The 23654-nt window shown below is 51.6% G+C and overlaps 2 protein-coding genes across 2 annotated transcripts; both read left to right on the top strand.

Moving 5' to 3' along the window:
• The first annotated feature begins 4315 nt into the window (after positions 1 to 4315).
• Positions 4316 to 5604, top strand: LOC121854876 (DNA-directed RNA polymerase II subunit RPB1-like). Its single transcript, XM_042349676.1, has 2 exons — positions 4316 to 5096; positions 5180 to 5604. The coding sequence occupies exons 1-2, from the start codon at positions 4316 to 4318 to the stop codon at positions 5602 to 5604; spliced, it is 1206 nt and encodes a 401-aa protein (XP_042205610.1).
• Positions 5605 to 5708: 104 nt separating this feature from the next.
• Positions 5709 to 6695, top strand: LOC121854875 (extensin-like). Its single transcript, XM_042349675.1, has one exon. It carries the CDS (start codon positions 5709 to 5711, stop codon positions 6693 to 6695), a length of 987 nt encoding a protein of 328 aa, XP_042205609.1.
• Positions 6696 to 23654: the final 16959 nt, after the last annotated feature.

The raw sequence follows: 23654 nt of genomic DNA, 5'->3' as shown, positions 1-23654 counted from the left end.
AGGAGTGGAGGATCAGGGGGTAGACAGATAGAATAACCGTTTTTCTTTACAATAATATAAAACCAATAAAAGTACCAGACAAACAGACAAACAAACACACACAAGAGGGAAGAAATATTAATAAGAGTCTTAACATGATGGAAGAAGACAAGAGGGAAAATAACATGATGGAAGACAAGAGGAAAATAACATGATGGAAGACAAGAGGAAAATAACATGATGGAAGACAGAGGGGAAAATAACATGATGGAAGACAAGAGGAAAATAACATGATGGAAGACAAGAGGAAAATAACATGATGGAAGACAAGAGGAAAATAACATGATGGAAGACAAGAGGGAAAAATAACATGATGGAAGACAGTCATTGGTCTGTGTCGTCCATATTATCTCCACAAAATCATTAGTGTTTTTTTGAGGGCCACCTTATGTAGCCCCCATCACCCCCTCACCCCGGCCTCTTCCAGCTTAAATTACCTGATGATTAAGCACGCCTAACACTCCCTGGGGGAGAGGTTAAGGAAGTAGGGTAGGTTAGGTTGGGTTAGGTTGGGTTAGGTTGGGCTAGGTTTAGGTTAGGATTAGGTTAGGTTAGGTTAGGTTAGGTTAATCTTAAGATAAAATAAGGTGGGGTGGCAGTGTTGAGGTGTTGTCACTACTTACTCCCGTCAAGCAAGCATTAAGATTTGCGATTCATAATTATAAGATTTGAGAATTCCTCCCGTCTATATCTTATCTAACCTGTTCTTTTTACCTTAGTTTCTTAGATGAGTATAAAATAAATACCCCATATAACTCATTCACTTGATGAGTAGAGAGGTTGACTCACTGGCATCACGATACAGCAGTGGATGAGTCAACACTGTGAGATACGTGGTGGCCGTGATGGAGTGAGGGTGAGGCGGTCAGTGGAGATCCTAGTCCACCCAGAACCTAACTCACGGTATAAGTGAAGTGAAGGTGGTCGAGTGCAGTGGCCTGAGTACATGCTGTATCCACTGCCCCAATTGGCGCCATGCCTGTGGGACACTTATGGACAGAAATGAAAACATGTTAAAACGTTCACTACCGAATGCGTAGATTGATTCATTTCTCCACCTTCAAAGTCACATGACGTCATACTCTCCTCTGAACCACCACACGTCACGAGCGTCAACAGCCAGTAGTGACCAGCGCCAACAGCCTTCACTCCCCCCCCAATACCCGCTGGTCACCACTCATTGTGCATACCTCATTATCACCATCACTACTTACGTCATCATTAGCATCACTAACAACATTATTAATATCACCAAACCTCAGTTCCATCACCATAATTGCCATCACCACTATCATAACCATCATCACCATCATTACCCCACCTCTGCACCATCACCACCTGCACCACCATCACCCCCAGAACTAACACCCTCACCACCACCAGTCAGTGTATCCTGGCACTAAACACTAAGTGCCTGGACGTGTCAGACGAGCGCCATCACATCTGAGTGGCTGCTCTGGGACGTTTGTTATTATTCATGAAATTAATAATAAATTCTCACTCAGCACTGTAACTCGCCAGCAGCAGCAGGCGCTCGTCACCGGATGAGAAAGGCAAATTCGGGTGTAAATGCGCTGTTTTCTGGGGTAGTGATTCTCACACCATTCTAATTTATTTAAGAGTGTGCCCTCCCCCACCCTCCTTCTGGAAGACGCGTCACCAGCGAGAACAATGACAAACGCTGAAAATGTAAACATAAGATCCCGGAGTCTCAGGTTCTGGTCCTCCGTCATCATAGAGACGGCGCTGGGGAGACTTCAATACCTAGGTTGACGCTTCCTTTTTATTATTACTGAACTTTACTATCAATTCTTCTCTTAAATGACTGACTCATCAAGAGGTGAACACGAGGCTCAGAGTGACCGTGTCCTCACCACCCACACTGAAGCAGGCCTCTCCGTCAGTTTTAGAAGAAACAAATATCAACCACAAGACGTCAGGAGGTTCTGCCTTCCTGTATGAGACCTGAAAGTTACATGCAGAGAGGAGACGTGTGCAGGGAGTGAGTTGCTCCTGTCACAAGTAGGGAGGGTTAAGGAGGAGGGGGGAGAGAAAGAGAGGGAGGAGGAAGAGAAAGAGGGGGGAGGGGGAAAAGGGGAGGGGAGAAAGAGGGGAGGAGGAGGAGGAGGAGGAGGAGGAGGAGGAGGAGGAGGAAGAGGAGGAGGAGGAGGAGAAGAGAAAGAGAGGAGGAGGGAGGAGAAAGAGAGGGAGGAGGAAGAGAAACAGGGGGAGGGGGAGAAAGAGGAGGAAGAGGAGGAGGAGAAGGAGGAGGAGGAGGAGGAGGAGGAGGAAAAGGAGGAGAAAGAAGAGAAGGAGGAGGAGGAGGGTCAGATTTCGGAGGCAAGATCTCTAAAGACAGGAAAAAATATAGTGATTTCGTGAGGATATGAATGGTGTCTTGTGATGCCGTGACGACATTCGGATGTACAGAATATGGAAGTTTTACGAGAAAATCAGGTCTTTTCTGCCCTTACCCACAAAATTACTCTAAATAAATTATTGAAACATGATAAATGTTTTACCATGGGGGTGGTAGGCGAGACACAGCGAGTCAGTTAACAAGTACAGTGAGGTGAGTCAGAGGGGCCAGTTCTCTCGGGCTGTGATTCAGTCAGTCAGCACATTATCCGTCAACTAATTCAGCAACTCACCCACGCAGTCAATCAATCAATTAATCAATCACCCATTCACTTAAACACTCATCACTCACTCACTCTCCTCACCACTCACCTCCTCCTCACCACAGTCACTCACCACCACCACCACCACTCACCCTCCCCACCACAGTCACTCACTCACTCACTCACTCACCTCACCTCACCACCACTCACTCACCCTCACTCACTCATCACTCACTCCACTCACCACAGTCACCACCACTCACCACCACCTCCCTCACCCACTCCACTCCTCCTCACTCACAGTCACCACTGACTCAAGATTAATATTCATCACCCAAACTGAGGGACCATACCCCCCTCATCACCTTGTCTTGTTAATACACAGTGACGCCTCCAGCCTCTACACGTCAGGATAAATGGCCCGTGAGAGAGGGACGGAGAAGGTCGTAAGCATATTGGCAGGGCAGGAGAACTAAACCCACCCACCCACCCACCCCCACCCACCCACCCGGACATACCACCAACCCCATCCCATCCCATCCACCTACCCTGACACACCACCTACACAGGGATATGTAAACAAGATGTCATCGTAAACTGTGGTGAACAAGAGAAGATGAATGTTTGCGGTGTCGTCGTAAAGTGGAGAGACGAGCGACGAGATAATTTTTTTCTATATATATATATTTTTTACGTAAAGAGTCATCGTAAATTCGAGGAGAGAAGGTGAGGGGAGCGGCGGGTGATGGAATTAGTGGCGATGGTATTATAATATATTCCCCAAGAGTGAGAGGTAAACAGTAAGTCTCGGAAAGTAGGTGAGTAAATACGTAATCTGTATCGCCTGTGTTGTGGCCAAGTCTCGCAAAGTCGACGGGTAAGTACACCATCAGTAGGTGGTCATGGTCGAGGCGGTGTGGTCAGAGAAGCTTGACGACTCCTCACAGTTAGTTCAACGGCGCGACAGTGTAACAAAGTAGATGGATAATCATATGATCAGTGGCAGTTGTGGGACGATAAACTGTGTCGGGGAGACGAGTTAAACGCACTATTCGTAGCTGTTCCTGCAGTAGCGACGATCATAACCAGAGGTGCTGCACGAGCCTTCCAGTCGCTGTAAAACACACACACAGCAGCAGCAGCAATAAAGCGTTATACAGCGTCGTAAACTGATAACGCCACTTACATCTCAGACAACGGGTTAATATTATCCTCGGTAACCTTGTTTACTGGAGTCAATATCAAGACATAACAAGATTAATTGTAGACGTAACAACTAAGTGAAAACTGGCACTAACGGTGAACGTCTTGTTGACCTGACCTGGCTTTTGAGTTACACTTAGAATCAATCAATAAGAACAGAACAGTAGTCGACATATTACTGTGTCTACTGAAGTCTTGATACAAGTAATTATATATTTCTGTATTATTTTTCTAATGGCTGTAAAGCAAAATTCCACCTGAATTTAATTTAACCGAATGTACAATAAATTGGTGTGCGGCGGTTAAGGGATACAGTGCTCGCCTCCTATGTTATGGTTCGATCCCGGGCACTCCCAGTCCACCCAGTTTAATGGGAGAGATACAGTCGCAGATGACCCACCTTACAACACCGAGACACTCACCCGTCTGTCCTCTGGGCAGCTGACGCCGTTATGAGAACAAGACCTCAGCGTGATGTCCACCAGGGAGACGCTTGGGTGACTCACCAGTACCCACCCACCACAGGCACCCCCCAGCACGTGTCCCCAAGAGTCCCCACCACAGGCACCCCAGCATTGTCCAAGACTACCCTACAGGCACCAGGGCACATGTCCAAAGTGCCACCACAGGCACCCCAGCACGTGTCCAGGTACCCACCACAGGCACCCAGCACGTGTCAAGACTACCACCACAGAGCACCCCAGCACGTGTCAAGAGTACCCCACCACAGGCACCCCAGCACGTGTCCCAGAGTCCCCACCACAGGCACCCCCAGCACGTGTCCAAGACTACCTACAGGCACCCCAGCACGTGTCCCAAGAGTACCCACCACAGGCACCCCCAGCACGTGTCCAAGAGTCCCTACAGGCACCCAGCACGTGTCCAAGAGTCCCCACCACCCAGGCTTGTACGTGTCCAAGGAGTCCCCACCACAGGCACCCAGCACATATCAAGACTACCCACCTGAGCACCCCAGCACGTGTCCAAGACTACCCACAGGCACCCCAACACGTGCAGAGTATTCTCCTACAGGCACCCAGCGTGTCCAGAGTCCCACCACAGGCACCCCAGCACGTGTCCAGACTACCCTACAGGCACCCATGCGTGTCCAAGACTACCCACCACAGGCACCCAGCACGTGTCCAGAGTCCCCTACAGGCACCCAGCACATGTCAAGACTAACACCACAGGCACCAGCCACGTGTCAAGACTACCCTACAGGCACCCCAGCACGTCAGAGGTACCTACAGGCACTAGCACGTATCAAGACTGCCCACCACAGGCACCCCAGCACGTGTCCAAGACCCACCCTACAGGCACCCCAGCACGTGTCCAGGCTACCCACACCACAGGCACCCCAGCACACATATCCAGACTACCCACCACAGGCACCCCGCGTGTCCCAGGGCTACCACCACAGGCACTTGTACGTGCTCAAGACTACCCCACACCACAGGCACTATGCGTGTCCAAGACTACCCTGAGCACCCCAGCACGTTTCCAAGACTGCCTAGGCACCCCAGCACGTGTCCAAGAGTGCCACCTGGCACCCCCAGCACGTGTCCAAAATTACCCTACAGGCACCAGAGACGCGTGTCAAGAGTGCCCTGGGCACCCCAGCACGTGTCAAGACTACCCTACAGGCACTGGCACGTGTCAAGAGTACCCTACAGACACCAGAACCCATGAGCCAAGGTGCCTACAGGCGCAGCACGTGTCAGAGTACCCACCACAGGCATAGGCCTGTCAGAATACCCACACAGGCACCCCAGCACGTGTCCAGAGTACCCACACAGGCACCAGGGGCACGTGTCCAAAGGCTCTCCCACCACCCAGGCACCAGACATGTCAAGAGTGCCCACCTGGGCACCCAGCACGTGTCCAAATTACCCACCACAGGCACCAGGGCACGTGTCCCAAGTACCCACTATAGGCACCAGGGCGTGTCAGAGTCCCCTCACAGGCACCCCAGCACGTGTCAAGAGTCCCCACCACAGGCACCCCCAGCACGTGTCAAGACTACCCTCACAGGCACCCCAGCACGTGTGTCCAAGAGTGCCACCACAGGCACCCAGCACGTGTCCAAGAGTACCCTACAAGCACCCCATCACGTCCAGAGCACCCCTACAGGCAAGCCCAGCACGTGTCCAAAAGGTACCCACCACAGGCACCACAGCACGTGTCAAGAGTACCCCACCACAGGCACCAGGGCATGTCCAAGAGTACCCACCACCTGGCTTTAGCACGCGTCCAAAGGTACACCACAGGCACCAGGGCACGTGTCCAGAGTACCCACAGACACCAGAACACATGTCAAGAGTACCTACAAGCGCAGGGCACGTGTCAAGAATTACCCTACAGGCACCCCAGCACGTGTCAGAATTACCCACCACAGGCACCAGGGCACGTGTCCAAGTACCACCACAGGCACAGAGACACATGTCCGTGCCACACCACAGGCACCCCAGCGTCCAAAGTCCCCCTACAGGCACCCCAGCACGTGGTCCAGACTACCCTACAGGCACCCAGCACGTGTCCAGGTACCCCACCACAGGCACTCCAGCACGTGTCAAGAATCCCTACAGGCACCCCAGCACGTGTCCAAGAGTGCCACCACAGGCAACCCAGCACGTGTCCAAGAGTGCCTACAGGCACCCCCAGCACGTGTCTGGGTACCCACCTGGGCACCCCCAGCACGTGTCCAAGAGTGCCCCACCACAGGCACCCCCAGCACGTGTCCAGGTACCCACCACAGGCACCAGGGCTTTATGTCAGAGTGCCACCACAGGCACCCAGGGGCACATGTCCAAAATTGCCACCACAGGCACCTAGCACGTGTCTAGAGTACCCTGGGCACCCCAGCACGTGTCCAAAATTGCCTACAGGCACTAGCACGTGTCCAGGTACCTACAGGCACAGAACACATATCAGGTACCTACAGGTACTATGCGTGTCAGAGTCCCTACAGGCACTGGCACGTGTCCCAAGACTACCCTGGGCACCCCAGCACGTGTCCAAGACTACCCACCACAGGCACCCCAGCGTGTCAGACTACCACCCTGGGCACCCCCAGCACGTGTCCAAGGGTGCCCTACAGGCACCCCAGCACGTGTCCCAAGACTACCTACAGGCACCCCAGCACGTGTCGGCACATGTCCAAGGTACCCAACAGGCACCAGGGCACATGTCTCAGAGTACCCACCACAAGCACCAGGGCACATGTCAAGAGTGCCCTATAGGCACAAGCCAGTGTCAAGGGAAATACCCCATGAACCAACCCGCTATATGGGTCAGTAGAGGAAGTAACTTGTAGGAGGGTAACCCATTACCCACCTGACGCTGTGCTGAAGAAGGTGTGGGTGATGTGTGTATACAGTGGTGGTGGGGGGAGGGTTATTCTCCTGCTCATACGTGTCAACCTTCCAACAGGAGAATTGATTTAAGTGTTAAGGCGACGTTCACACAATGTTTTTATTTATTTTTTCCGCAGGGTTTCTCTCTCTCTCTCTCTCTCTTCTCTCTCTCTCTCTCTCTCTCTCTCTCTCTCTCTCTCTCTCATACGCATATTCACAGAAAACCAAAGAAACAAGAGATCAAAAAAGAAAAACAATAATCAGAGAAATCAACAGACAACAGCCAATACGCCCAAAAGGTTGAGGCACCTCACGACAGAACATGTCAGCTTATGATCATCAATAATAACTCTCTCGACCAGACAGACAGATAGAGAACAGGCAGACGAACCAGAGACCAGATAGACAGATAGAGACAGGCAGACAGACAGGGACCAGACAGACAGATAGAGACAGGCAGACAGACAGGGACCAGACAGACAGATGAGACAGGCACACAGACAGGGACCAGACAGACAGACAGATAGAGACAGGCAGACAGACAGGGACCAGACAGACAGATAGAGACAGGCACACAGACAGGGACCAGACAGACAGACAGATAGGGAGCAGAGGCATACAGACAGGGACAGACAGACAGACAGAGACAGGCAGACAGACAGGGACCAGATAGACAGATAGAGAGACAGGCAGACAGACAGGGACCAGATAGACAGACAGATAGAGACAGGCATACAGACAGGGACCAGACAGACAGACAGATAGAGACAGGCACACTAACAGGGACCAGACAGACAGACAGATAGGGACAGGACATACAGACAGGGACCAGATGAACGACAGATAGGGACGAAGGCAGACGGACAGGGACCAGACAGACGAACAGATAGAGACAGGCAGCAGACAGACAGGGACCAGACAGACAGACAGATAGAGACAGGCAGACAGACAGGGACCAGACAGACAGACGATAGAGACAGGCATACAGACAGGGACCAGATAGACAGACAGATGGAGACAGGCAGACAGACAGGGACCAGACAGACAGACAGATAGAGACAGGGCAGACAGACAGGGACTAGACAGACAGACAGATAGAGACAGAGCATACAGACAGGGACCAGATAGACAGACAGATAGAGAACAGGCAGACAGACAGGGACCAGACAGACAGACGAATAGAGACAGGCATACAGACAGGGACCAGACAGACAGATAGAGACAGGCAGACAGACAGGGACCAGACAGACAGATAGAGACGAGCATACAGACAGGGACCAGACAGACAGACAGAGACAGGCCTGAACCGGACCAGACAGACAGACAGATAGGAGACAGGCAGACAGACAGGGACCAGACAGACAGATAGAGACAGGCAGCTACAGACAGGGACCAGACAGACAGATAGACAGGCATGCAGACAGGGACCAGACAGACAGATAGAGAACAGGCATACAGACGGACCAAACAGACAGACAGATGAGAACAGGCATACAGACAGGACCAGATAGACAGATAAGACAGGCACAGACAGGGACCAGACAGACAGACAGATAGAGACAGGCATACAGACAGGGACCAGATAGACGGATAGAGACAGGCATACGACAGGGACCAGACAGACAGACAGATAGAACAGGCATACAGACAGGGACCAGATAGACAGATGAGAGACAGGCATACAGACAGACAAATGAGAGACAGGCACACAGACAGGGACCAGACAGACAGACAGATGAGAGACCGGCAGACAGACAGGGACCAGACAGACAGACGGACAGACAGATAGAGACAGGCACACAGACAGGGACCAGACAGACAGATAGAGACAGGCAGACAGACAGGGACCAGATAGACAGACAGAGACAGGCAGACAGACAGGAACCAGATAGACAGATAGAGACAGGCATACAGACAGGGACCAGACAGACAGATGAGAGACAGGCATACAGACAGGGACCAGATAGACAGATAGAGACAGGCATACAGACAGACAGATAGAGACAGGCACACAGACAGGGACCAGACAGACAGACAGATAGAGACAGGCAGACGGACAGGGACCAGACAGACAGACAGACAGACGAATAGAGGGCAGCACAGACAGGGACCAGACAGACAGATAGAGAGACAGGCAGACAGACAGGGCCGATAGACAGACAGAGACAGGCAGACAGACAGGAACCAGATAGACAGATGGAGCAGGCAGACAGACAGGGACCAGACAGACAGATGAACAGGCATACAGACAGGGACCAGATGACAGATAGGGACAGGCAGACAGACAGGGAACAGACAGATGGAACGAGCAGACAATTGGGAGGACCAGACAGACAGACAGATAGAACAGGCATACAGACAGGGACCAGATAGACAGATAGAGACAGGCAGACAGACAGGGACCAGACAGACAGATAGAGACAGGCACACAGACAGGGACCAGACAGAAGATAGAGACAGGCGTACAGACAGGTACCAGACAGACAGATGGAGAACAGGCATACAGAGCGGGACCAGACAGACAGATAGAGACAGGCACACAGACAGGTACCAGACAGACAGTTAGAACAGGCACACAGACAGGGACCAGACAGACAGATAGAGACAGGCATACAGACAGGTACCAGACAGACAGATAGAGACAGGCATACAGACAGGGACCAGACAGACAGATGAAGACAGGCAGACAGAGACCGGACCAGATAGACGGACAGATAGAGAGACAGAGCAGACAGACAGGGACCAGACAGACAGATAGGGAACAGGCACACAGACAGACAGATAGAGACAGGCACACAGACAGCGGACCAGACAGACAGACAGATAGAGACAGGCAGACAGACAGGGACCAGACAGACAGACAGACAGACAGACAGATAGAGACAGGCATACAGACAGGGACCAGATAGACAGGTGGCCCTCTTTCCCCAGAATATACCTAAATAACACAATTACAATAAGAGGTCATTATTCAAATCATACACCAACGTACACATACAGCACCCACATACATAAACACATAATCATACACATAATAATGGTTGCCCCTCGTGTAACGAGGATGGCCGCCCAAGGGCCACCTGGGAGTGAATTTCTTTAAGGTGTGGCTTTCACAACACAACAACCACACCCTGAGTTAACGGGCTGCATGACCAGTGTTAGTGAATAGTCAGAAGACCGGACAACTCACCAACTGCACTGGCTAACCATTACCCCGGAACACGATCCAAAATCGATTAACATCCAGGTCCCCAATTACTGCTGGGTAGACAGAGGCAAATGGCGTAAAGAAACTTACCCATAGTTCACCTGCCCGGGGATCGAACCAGGTCCGCTCGCTTGCGAGCGACAATGCTGACCATTACACCACAGGTTGCCATACACACACAATCATACACATATACAATACGCATACACATAATCATACACATACCATTCGTGGGGGTGTAATAAAGATGGATTATTACTTATTATTATGAAGTGAGTCTTGTTAAATGATTGATATCTGTCCTTAGGACGACCTTACAGCAACAACAACAACAACAACAACAATAGTAATAATAATAATAATAATAATAATAATAATAATAATAATAATAATAATAATAATAATAATAATAATAATAAAATAATAATAATAATAAGAATAATAGGCAGAGACAGTGTGAGTTAAGTCTACAGTGCTGGTTACCCACGTTTCACTTACTCTAGCACACACACACACACACACACACACACACACACACACCCACACACACACACACACACACACACACACACACACACACACACACACACACACACACACACACACACACACACACACACACACACACACACACACACACACACACACACACACACACACACACACACACACACACACACACACACACACACACACACACACACACACACACACACACACACACACTCTTCACTCACCCATTCACTCACTAACGACCCCCTGACAAGTAACCTTTGGCCCCAGGGTCACATGTGTACAAGTGAGGGTACCACTGATCTTATAGCGTCTCAGAAAAGACTTTAAGACTCGAGAAATATATTAACAAATTATACAAAAACAAATAGCAATTAGTCATCAATAAGAATAAACTTAGAAAAAATAGTTTGTGAAAAGAATAAAGATAATAAGGAGAATTATTCGTGTATAGTTTCCAATTCTCTTCCTTGATGCGTATATATTACTCGTAGCATCATCCGGGCCCCTGATTGGCTACAGGCTATAGACGATATAAATGCTATAACTCTATAAGAAGAAAGAGCTTTAAGGATATAAATATGTAGTAACAGTAACAAATGTGACATAGATAATACGACTAAAGATAAAATAATAATAATAATAATAATAATAATAATAATAATAATAATAAACTATAAGCGAATTTCTATAAGAGAACATTTCACTCCTATACATTTACAGCATCACCTAACGCCTCTGATTGGTCCAATAGTATAGACGCCGGATTCTGCGTCAGATCAACAATGTCCCTTCCGTCTATATTTTTCCCCGGGCAGACGACGTGTTAAAACTTCCACTTCACTGCCAGGATGTCATTAGACTCTAAACGGCCTCCATCCATCTGGCTTCCGACACCGTGGCTGTCTCCTTGTCCGGCAAAGCCAATTAAGCCAGCAAGACACACTGGCAGGACAAACTTACCCTGACGCCCAGTTACGGTGTTTTACGGCGCTAATGCATCGGATTCATTGCAAGGGATCGGATTTCTGAGACCTCTGGCTATAAAGGATTAGGTCCAGCGTTCATGCAATTCCTGATCCTCATTACGACTCCAACTCGTGTATAATTTCATCGATTATTTTCAGGTAATCCGCAGGGTTTTGTGACCAGGTGAGGCGTAAGCTTGACCCTTTTTCATCTTTCTTTTCATGGGTATAATCCTGCCAGCGTAAGGAGAGCTGGGTATTGGGCGGGTTAACAGCTTGGGGGATGCGTCTTTTTTGCAGGAATTTATCGTCTCGTTGATGTTTTTTCTTTTCTCTTGGGTATGGATTCTCGCTCTCAATATTGGTGTCGACCTTTACCTTCAAGTATATTTCGGTGTGTGTGTGTGTGTGTGTGTGTGTGCACCCTCACTACTACTACCCGTCACCTTACTAGTACTACCGTCACCTCTCACTACTACTACCCGTCACCCTCACTCTACTACCGTCACCCTCACTAGTACTACCCGTCACCTCACTACTACTACCCGTCACCCTCCTACTACTACCGTCTCACCCTCTCCAGGTACCACCGTCACCCTCACTAGTACTTACCCGTCACCTCACTAGTACCACCCGTCACCCTCACTACTACCCGTCCCCTCACTACTACTACCCGTCACCCTCACTAGTACTACCCGTCACCCTCACTACTACTACCCGTCACCCTCACTACTACTACCCGTCACCCTCACTAGTACCACCCGTCACCCTCACTAGTACTACCCGTCACCCTCTTTAGTACCACCGTCACCCTCACTACTACTACCGTCACCCTCACAGGTACCACCCGTCACCCTCACTAGTACTACCCGTCACCCCTCACTAGTACTACCGTCACCCTCACGTACCACCGTCACCCTCACTAGTACTACCCGTCACCCTCACTAGTACCCACCGTCACCCTCACTAGTACTACCCGTCACCCTCACTAGGTACCACCGTCACCTCACTAGTACCACCCATCACCCTCTAGTACTGCCCGTCACCCTCACTGTGCCTGTTGGTGCCACTACAGTACATTGATGGTATGACTGGTGTGAAGGCCTCGGAAACGCGTTTAATTTTAATAAGCCCATTGACGTGTAGGAGCAACTGTACTATAGCTCCTGAACGACTGAGAAAACAGCCGGTCTATAAACACATCATGGGTCTGCACAGAGGACTGACTGTTTGTTGTAGTTCTATTCGATATTTTAAGGTGATATACAGACACTGCAGCGCTGGGCCAGACCCTCAAATGTGCACTTCCGACAGCGATTGAAGCGCTATTTAAGAGGGTATAGGGTACAGGCCGCGATTTGCTGTGACAGACTACAGGGCGGAGAACCCAAAGCAGTGAGTGCGCGGCGGCCAACGAGGCAAGCGTCAGTTCTTCTGGGGGGTTATGTCGGGACAAAGCTCTAGGAAGGTCACAGTTGACAGAATCCCAACAGGCGACGCCGACCACCCCAGGCCATCCACGCCACAACACCAACTCCATATCCCTTCACCTCTCTACCACCCCCCCCACCAGTCATCCACGCACCAACTCCATATCCACCTTCACCTCTCACCGACCACCCCCCAGGCCATCCACGCCACAACACCAACTCCTATCCACCTTCACCTCTCACCACCACCCCCCAGGCCATCCACGCCACAACACCAACTCCATATCCACCTTCACCTCCTGACCACCCCCCAGGCCATCCACGCCACAACACCAACTCCATCTCCACCTTCACCGACCACCCCCCAGGCCATCCACGCCACAACACCAACTCCATCTCCACCAACACCTCTCAAACCACCCCCCAGGCCATCACGCCAAACTAACTCCATCTCCACCTTCACCTCTCACCGACCACCCCCCAGGCCATCCACCCACAACACCAACTCCATATCACCTTCACCTCTCACCGACCACCCCCCAGGCCATCACGCCACAACACCAACTCCATATCACCTTCACCTCCCACCGACCCCCCCACCAGGCCATCCGCCACAACACCAACTCCATCACCTTCACCTCTCACTAAAAAAAAACTCAATTCGTCACTTTCGCCCTCAGTCTCTCCAACCATCTCCAACTATACCCTCGTCCTTCTACCTTCACCCTCCTCCAAACTCCACTCTCTCTTAAAAAACAAAACACGCCGATACCCTCATCCTTCCACGCTACGAATACTTTCATATTTTCAAGATCAAAGACTCAAAACTCTTCCTCTCCAACTCGATCCGTCCATCTTTGACATAAAGCTCAAAGACTTTACCTTCGTCGCCCTCAAACAACTCCCCACTAACCTACTTTCCTTCTTCATATCTTTATTGTGATGGTGTGGAAGTGGAGTGCGACCATGGCAGTGTTTTGGGCTCAGGTTGCATTCTTGGCGGTGACTGTGTTATAAAGAAACCCAACACCCGTCCTCCCCCTGCCGTGGCCGGGCAGGGTGGTGCACGGCTCACCTCTTATCGCCATCAGGCAAACTGGTTAACTGCTGCACCTTTTCTCTCCTGCAACTCCCGTCCATCAACCCTCTACCCTCCACTGAACCTTCTTCCTGTCACTTACTTTATTATTATAATATATATATATATTATATTATATTATATATATATATTATAATATATATATATATTATTATTATAATATATATATATATATATATATTGTAGATCGATCACAATGTTAACGCGGATAAGATAAATCTTGATAAACTCACACAGGTAAAGGAAACACTGGACACTTAAGATAGTCTTATGTATGCTGTGTGGTTGGTGTGTGGATTAGTGGATGTCATGTTTTGACTTGACCTCATGCTTTGTAAGGTCACCCTGTGTACATAAGCTCGCTCTCAGTCTTTGTAATTCAGTTGCCTCTGAAGATGTCTGAATGAAGACCAAAAGCTAAGGTTCTCCATTATTTCCCCTTTTTCCTATGTGATTCTCTCTCTCTCTCTCTCTCTCTCTCTCTCTCTCTCTCTCTCTCTATATATATATATATATATATATATATATATATATATATATATATATATATATATATATATATATATAACCTATAACGTGTTTCCATATGCGTGTGAATCTTTATTCATGTGAGCGCGTGAACACTCGAGCAGAAGAGAAAAGAAACCAACGCGCGAGCATCAGTCCCCTGGGTGCTGGAGGTGACACTAACAAACTGCCCACAATTAACACACTCTAATATATGCGTGCCTCTCCCCCGCCCTACACACACAAATAATATAATTTACCGTTATGTTTCTGCTATTTCTGACTTACTTTTTAATGTGGCGCCGCATAATGAAAACAACAATGTTTATATTTATACCCAGCATGTGGGTTGAATAAATAGAATATCTTCCTCGTTTTATTTTAAATTTTTAGATGACTGTCCCGACATTCCAATATTTCACGCGGGACAATTTCAAACTACGATTAATGGTTCTACATCGCAATATATCTTTACCGAGACATATTCTCCTGATATAACTGAACTATATTTCTGTTGTACCATATAAATTTAATATTAAATTAGGTTAACAGTTTAAAGCATCTATTAGTCATTGTTAATTGGAGTACAAAGGCACCTGAATCTTGTAAATAAATAAACACGATCGTACACAGGTGGCCGAGTTATCGTTTCTGTTGTTTACCTTCTCTCAGCAGGAGTTTGAATTCTTTGTTTCGGTTTTTATTGGGAATTAAAACATCTCAGCAGCTTACTCAGTCCATTAAAATCAAGTCATTGTACTCAGTGAGAATTAAGTCAATTCTCTCTTATGTTTAAGAAATTAAGTCGTTTTACTCAGCAGTTTGGGAATTAAGTCACTTTACTCAGTAGTTTAGGGAATTTAGTCACTTTACTCCGCAGCAGGGAATTAAGTCACTTTACTCAGTAGTTTAGGAATTTAGTCACTTTACTCAGCAGCTTAGGAATTTAGTCACTTTACTCAGCAGCAGGAATTAAGTCACTTTACTCACGCAGCTTAGAATTAAGTCACTTTACTCAGTAGTTTAAGGAATTTAGTCACTTTACTCAGTAGTTTAGGAATTTAGTCACTTTACTCTGCAGCAACAGAATTAGTCACTTTACTCAGTAGTTTAGGGAATTAAGTCACTTTACTCCAGTAGTTTAGAAATTAGTCACTTCTCAGCGAAAAACGGCAAAACAAAATGTACGGATTGACAGTAACAGACAGACAGAGATACAGGCTGAGAAATAGATAGATAGATAGATAGACAGATAGATAGATAGATAGATGAATAGATAGATAGATGGATAGATAGAATGTCAGTAATAGGACAGACAGAAAAACAGACAGGCAGACTGACGGGAACATAAAAACAAACACACGTATATAAAGAATTAAAAAGACAGGAAAAAAAAGGAAAAGAAATAGACGGAAAAAAACAAAAGCAGAAGAGAGAGACAAAGAGACAGAAATAGAGAAAGAGATATATAAAGAGAGAGCAAGAGATAGAGAAAGACATTAATCTCCACACTATATCACGGCACAAGGAGAACCAGACCACCTTACCTGTTTAAACCCTAATTTGCATACGTTATACCTTTGTGTGTCTCGTTTTAACTAGAGCCGAGTGACTCATAGACACTTTGGAGGAGGAGGAGGAAGAGAAGATGAGGAGAAGGGGAGAAGGAAGAGAGGATGAGGAAGGGGAGGAGGAAGAGGAAGGGGAGGGAGGAAGAGGGATGAGGAAGGGGGAGGAAGGGAGAAGATGAGGAGAAAGAAGGGAAGAGGATGAGGAAGAAGGGGAGGGAGATGAGGGAAGGGGAGAAGGAAGAGAAAATGGGAAGGGGAGGAGGAAGAGGAGGAGAAGATGAGGAGAGGGGAGAAGGAAGAAAATGAGGAAGGGGAGGAGGAAGAGGAGGGGGGAGGGGGAGGAGGAATAGGAAGAAGATGAGGGGAAGGGGAGAAGGAAGAAATGAGGAAGGGAAGAGGAAGAGAGGATGAGGAAGGGGAGGAGGAAGAGGAGGAGAAGATGAGGAGAAGAAGGAAGAGAGGATGAGAGGGGGAGGGAGGAAGAGGAGGAGAGTGAAAGAAGGAAGAGGGATGAGGAAGGGAAGGAGGAAAGAGGCGGAGGAAGAGGGAGGAGGGGAGAAGGGAGAAGAGGATGAGAGGAGAAAAACAAGACAGGATGAAAGACACTAACCTGTATATATCTCTTCGGTATCTCAACTTACTGTAACTTGTAACTTTGAAATTTAATATAAAATTGATATTGTATTTAGTCAGAGTAATACAGATACAACCACAACAACCACAACAACCACAACAACCACGACAACTATAACCACAGCCCTAACAACCACAACAACCACAACAACCACGACAACCTGCAACACAACAACAACAACACAACAACCACAACAACCACAACAACCACGACAACCACAACCACAACAACCCACAACAACAACAACCACAACAACAACAACCACAACAACCACAACAACCACAACAATCACAACAACCACAACAACCACGACAACCACGACAACCACAACAACTATAACACCAACAACAACAACAACAACCACACCAACAACCACCACAACATTATGACCAACTGTGTGTCCCAACCCCTGATAAATACTGTAAACTTCCTCAAACAATAAATAACATGCAACATGATATGGCTTCAGTTGCCCTTGTGTTCCAACTCGCCTAGACCTGACCCTAAGACCTGGATCTATAGTTTAGAACTGGCCCTATACTAAGACCTGAACTATACTTTAGACCTGGCCCTATACTTAAGACCTGGCCCTATACTTAGATTTGGCCTAAAACTTGGACCCTATACTAAGACCTGGAACTATACTTTAGAACTGGCCCTATACTTAGACCTGAACTATACTTTAGACCTGGCCCTATACTTAAGACCCTCATCTTATCCCTCCCTCCCCTCCTCCCCACCCCTCATCCCTTGCAAATCTCCCATACCCTCTTACCTCCCCCCTCCCCTATCTAGTACTCCTCCTCGATCATCGATGTGGCCAAGAACACACACACAACACACACACACACACACCACACACACCCTTTACACACACACACACACACACACACACACAACACACACACAACACACACACACACACACACACACACACACACACACACACACACACACACACACACACACACACACACACACACACACACACACACACACACACACACACACACACACACACACACACAACACACACACATTGTCCTGCCAGTGTTTATGTTAGTTCTAGGTTGTAATATCTTTCCAATGTGTTATTAATATATTTAACTAAGATATATAAACTATACTAATGACTCCACGTAAAATTAATATAGAAATAATGTCTTATAAATAAAATATTAATAACTCCCGCAAAATACACAAGATTGAGGACATATGAGACAAGTTTTTCACACTAACACAAAATACACCACCGTATTTCTCATGTTATGCTGACCACAACGAAAAATAACGAGTGGTCCTAAATTCACGCACAATGAACAAAATAATATAAGGAAACTTTATGAGGGAAAAATTATAAACAAACTAGCGATTTTTCAGCCATTAATCGTCAACAGAACAACAATTTTACACAATCATAGAAAGTGTACACAGACCGCAGGCAGGAGTACTGACACACACCACAGGCAGGAGTACTGACACAGACCGCAGGCAGGAGTACTGACACACACCGCAGGCAGGAGTACTGACACAGACCGTAGGCAGGTGCTGACTACAGACGCAGGCAAATTACGGCCTGAACCACAGGCGGTGCTGACACAGATGTGCAGGCAGGAGTAATGACGCAGTGCAGGCAGGGATGCTGGCCACACTGGGCAAGATACTGACTGAATACGAACTGGGGTGCCAGCCACCACAGACGGGTGCAGGCGGACCGCAGGCGGGGTGTGACACACACCACTGAACAGGGGTACTGACACACACGGGCGGGAGTGCGGCTGGACCGCGAACAGGATTGCTGACTACAGGTGGGTGTGACCCACCACAGGTGGGGTGCTGACCTGGGCCGCCGGGCAGGATGCTGACTGCCGGGCAGAGGTCTGACACACCGCGGGCGGAATGTGACACACCGCGAGCAGAGATGCTGACACACCGCAGGCAGGGTGCTGACACACCACGGGCAGGTGCGAGCCACACACCGCAGGCAGGTGCGGCCACAGACCGCAGGCAAGATTATGACACCACGGGCAGGGTGCGGCTGGACCGCGGGCGGGGAATGCTGAGCTGGACCGCAGGCAGGATGTGACCCACCGCAGGATGCTGTTACACACCGCAGGCAGAGTGCTGACACCGCGGGCAGGGTACTGACACACCACAGGGGCGAGATGCTGACACACCGCAGGCAGGAGTGCCGAGCCTGAGACCGCGGGCAGAGTGCTGACACAGACCACGAGCAGGGTGCTGACTGGACCGCAGGCAGGTGCTGGCCTGGACCGCAGGCAGGGTGCTGACACCGCAGGCAGGGTGCTGACTGGACCGCAGGCGGTGCTGACACAGACCTGAGCAGGAGTACTGACACCGCAGGCAGGAGTACTGACACACGCGGGCAGGGTGCCAGCTGAGACCGCAGAACAGGGAGTACTGACACACCGCAGGCAAGTGCTGACACACTGAGCAGGATATGAGCACAGACCGCATTTGGGTGCTGACACACACCGCAGACGGGGTGCTGACACACACCGCTTCAGCGGGTGCTGACACACCACAGGCAGATGCCAGCGCACACCACGGGCAGGTGCTGCTGGACCACGGGCGGTCTTGAAGAGCTGGACCACGGGCAGGTGCTGACACCTCAGGCAAGATGGCCTGGTAGGGGTGCGGCACACCACGGGCAGGTGCTGGCGCACCACGGGCAGGTGCTGACGCACACCACGGGCGGGTGCTGACCTGGATACAGGCGGGTGCTGACTGAATGCCAGGCGGTGCTGACTACGGGCAGTGCTGGCCCACACCTGGGCAGATGCTGACACACACCACAGAGCAGGAGTGTTACACCACAGGCGGTGCGGCACAGACCACAGGCAGGATGCCCCAGGCACGAGACCGCAGATGCTGACTGAACCTGGTGGGTGCTGACACCTACCACAGGCCGGTGTGACACCTGAGCAGAAGTGCGGCACACACCACGGGCAAGATGCTGACACACACCACCAGGCAGATGCGAAAAGCGCAGACCTGAGCAGGTGCACTGACTGAACCGCGAGCGGAGTGCTGACTGGACCAGCCGCAGGCAGGAGCGACACACCACGGGCGGTGCGGCACACCTGCAGGCAGGGTGCCCAGGCACACCTGGGCAGGGGTGCTGACACCGCAGGCAGGGGTGCCAGGCACACACCACGGGCGGGAGTGCTGAGCTGGACCGCAGGCAGGGGTGCCCCGGCACAGACCGCAGGCAGGGTGCTGAGCACACACACAGGCGGTGCTGACGGACCCTGAGCAGGAGTACTGACACAGACCACAGGCAGGAATGCTGACTGGACCGCAGACGGGTGCTGACCTACGCAGACGGGATGCTGTGACACACACCGCAGGCAGGATGTGACACACACCACCGGGCAGAGTGCGAGCCTGGGCAGGTGCTGACACACACGGTAGGTGCTGACTGGACCACCAGCAGATGCTGACCTACAGGCAGGTGCTGAAAGCTGAGGACCTACAGACAGGTGTGACTGGACCGCGGGCGGGTGCTGACTGCACCACAGGCAGTGCTGACACACCACGGGCGGTGCTGAACGGTGCTGTTTACCGCAGGCGGTGCTGACACACCTGGGCAGGATGCTGACGCCCACCACGGGCGGTGCTGACACACCACGAGCAGAATGCTGACACACACCACAGGCCGGATGCTGAGCCACACCTGGGCAGGTCGCGGCACCAGGCAGGGTATGACACACACCGCAGGCAGGAGTGCTGACACACACCACAGGCGGGAATTGCTGACACACACCGCAGGCAAGTGCTGACACACACACCTCAGGCAGAGTGCTGGCACAGACCGCAGGCAGGGTACTGACGCACCGCAGCGGGAGTGCTGGCGCACCTGCAGAGCAGGTACTGAAGGCACAGACCGCGGGCAGAATTATGACTGAATGAGCAAGTGCTGACACACACACCGCAGGCAGGTGCTGACACACACCGCAGGCAGGATGCTGACCTGCACCTGCCAGGTGGGGAGTGCTGAGCACACACCGCGGGCAGGGTATGACCTGCAGGCGGGTGCTGACACACACCTCGGGAAGATGCTGACACACACCGCAGGCAGGGGTGCCAGCACACCTGCAGGCAGGAGTGCTGACACCGCAGACAGGGTGCTGACACACACCTCGAGCAGAATGCTGGACCACCAGGCTTGGGAGTGCTGACACACACCGCAGGCAGAGATGCTGACACCGCAGGCAGAATTACTGACACACCGCCAGGCCCAGGGTGCGGCCTGGTGCGGGCGGGTGCTGACTGGACCATGAGCAGGGGTGCTGACCCCACACCACAGGCGGGGTGCGACCCTGGACCGCGGGCAGAATGCTGGCTGCGGGCAGGATGCTGACACACCGCAGGCAAGATGCTGACGCTGGACCGCAGAACTGGGGAGTGCTGACACACACCGCGAGCAGGGTGCTGACACACTGCGGGCGGGGTGCTGAGCACACACCGCAGGCAGGATGCGTACACCACGGGCAGGGTGCTGAGCCTGGTTCGCAGGCCGGTGCTGACTACCTACAGGCGGGAGTGCTGGCCTACGGGCAAGTGCTGACTACACAGACAGATGTGGCCCACACACCACAGGCAGGTGCTGACACACCACAGGTGATTACTGACTGCACACCACAGAGCAGGAGTGACACACACCACAGGCAAGTGCTGACACACCTGAGCAGGAGTGCTGAGCTGGACCACCAGGTGGATGCTGACCCCACCTGAGCAGGATGCAGCACACACCACAGGCAGGAATGCGGGCCGCAGGCAGGTGCTGGCCTGCGCGGGCAGGTGCTGACACACACCGCGAGCAGGAGTGCTGAAGCCACTGCGGGCAGAATTCGCGGCACACACGGAACAGGAACGACACACACACCACGGGCGAGGTGCCCAGTACACCGCAGGCGGTGCTGACACACACCGCAGGCGGGGTGCCTGACTGGACCACGGAGCAGGGTGCGGCTGAGCCGCGGGCAGGTGCTGAGCTGGACCACGAACGGGAGTACTGACACCTGCAGGCAGGGGTGTGACACCGCGGGCAGAAGATGCTGACACCGCGGGCAGGATGCGGCACACCACGGGCCAGGGTGCGGGCAGGTGCTGGCAGACCGCGGAGCAGGGTGCTGACTACAGACCACAGGCAGGATGCTGACCTGGACCGCAGGCAGGGTGCCCAGCCTGGTTACGGGCAGGTGCCAGGCACACACCGCAGGCAGGATACTGACACGAGACCGCAGGCGGGGTGCGGCACGTTCTGGCGGGGTCTGACACACCGCAGGCGGTGCGACACACATGAACAGGTGCCAGCACCTGGACCGCAGGCAGGGAGTGCTGACACACCGCGGGCAGGTGCGAGCACACACCGCAGGCAGAGTACTGATGACTGGACCGCGAGCAGGGGTGCTGACACCGCAGGCGGATGCTGACGCACACGCTGGCAGGATGCTGACCCACCGCTGGCAGGGGTGCGGCCTACAGGCGGTGCTGACACCAGACCACAGGCAGGTGCTGACACCAGACCACAGGCAGGGTGCTGACACACACTCCGGGCAGGGTGCGGCCTCAGAGCAGGGTACTGACACCACGGGCAGGAGTGCTGACACCGGGTGAGGAATTCTGACACACACGGGCGGGAATGCCCCAACTGGACCACGAGCAGGGTGCTGACTGGACCAAAGACGCGGTGCTGACACACCGGGCAGGTGCTGACACACACCGCAGGCAGGTGCTGGCTTTTGCACCACGACAGATGCTGGCCTGGACCCGCGGGCGGGTGACTGTGGACCATGGGCCAGGGTGCGGCCCCACACCACAGGCGGGTGCTGACTGGACCACGGGCAGGGTGCTGACTGGGGCCATGAACGGTGCTGACCCACACCCTGGGCGGGTGCTGACACACGGGCCGGTGCTGACACACCACAGGCAGGGTGCTGACACACACCACGGGCAGGGGTGCTGACCACACCACAGGCAGGGTGCCTGACACAGACCGCGGAGCAGGGTGCTGACACACCTGAGCAGGAGTGCGCGGCACAGACCACAGGCAGGATGCTGACACAGACCACCAGTGGGGAGTGTGACCCACACCACAGGCAGGGTGTCTGGCCTACAGGCAAGTGCTGTACACACAGGCAGGGTGCCCCAGCACACACCCACCGCAGGCAGGTGCAGCCCCACACAGGCAGGAGTGCTGACATACTGGTGAGATTATGACACACACCTGAGCAGGAGTGCTGACACACCTGAGCAGGTGCTGACCCTGCAGGCAGGGTGCTGACACACACCACAGGCAAGTGCGGCCACCACACCCGCAGGCAGGAGTGCTGACACACACCACAGGCAAGAGTGCTGACACACCACAGGCAGTGCCTGACACACCTGAGCAGGAGTGCTGACACACCGCAGGCAGGAGTACTGACACACACCGCAGGCAGGAGTACTGACACACACCACAGGCAGGAGTACTCACACACAC

Source organism: Homarus americanus, unplaced genomic scaffold (assembly GCF_018991925.1).
Source record: "Homarus americanus isolate GMGI-L3 unplaced genomic scaffold, GMGI_Hamer_2.0 scaffold30352, whole genome shotgun sequence".
Classification (NCBI taxonomy): domain Eukaryota; kingdom Metazoa; phylum Arthropoda; class Malacostraca; order Decapoda; family Nephropidae; genus Homarus; species Homarus americanus.
Note: the sequence above shows the minus strand (reverse complement) of the source record. Positions and strands in the feature narration are given on the sequence as shown.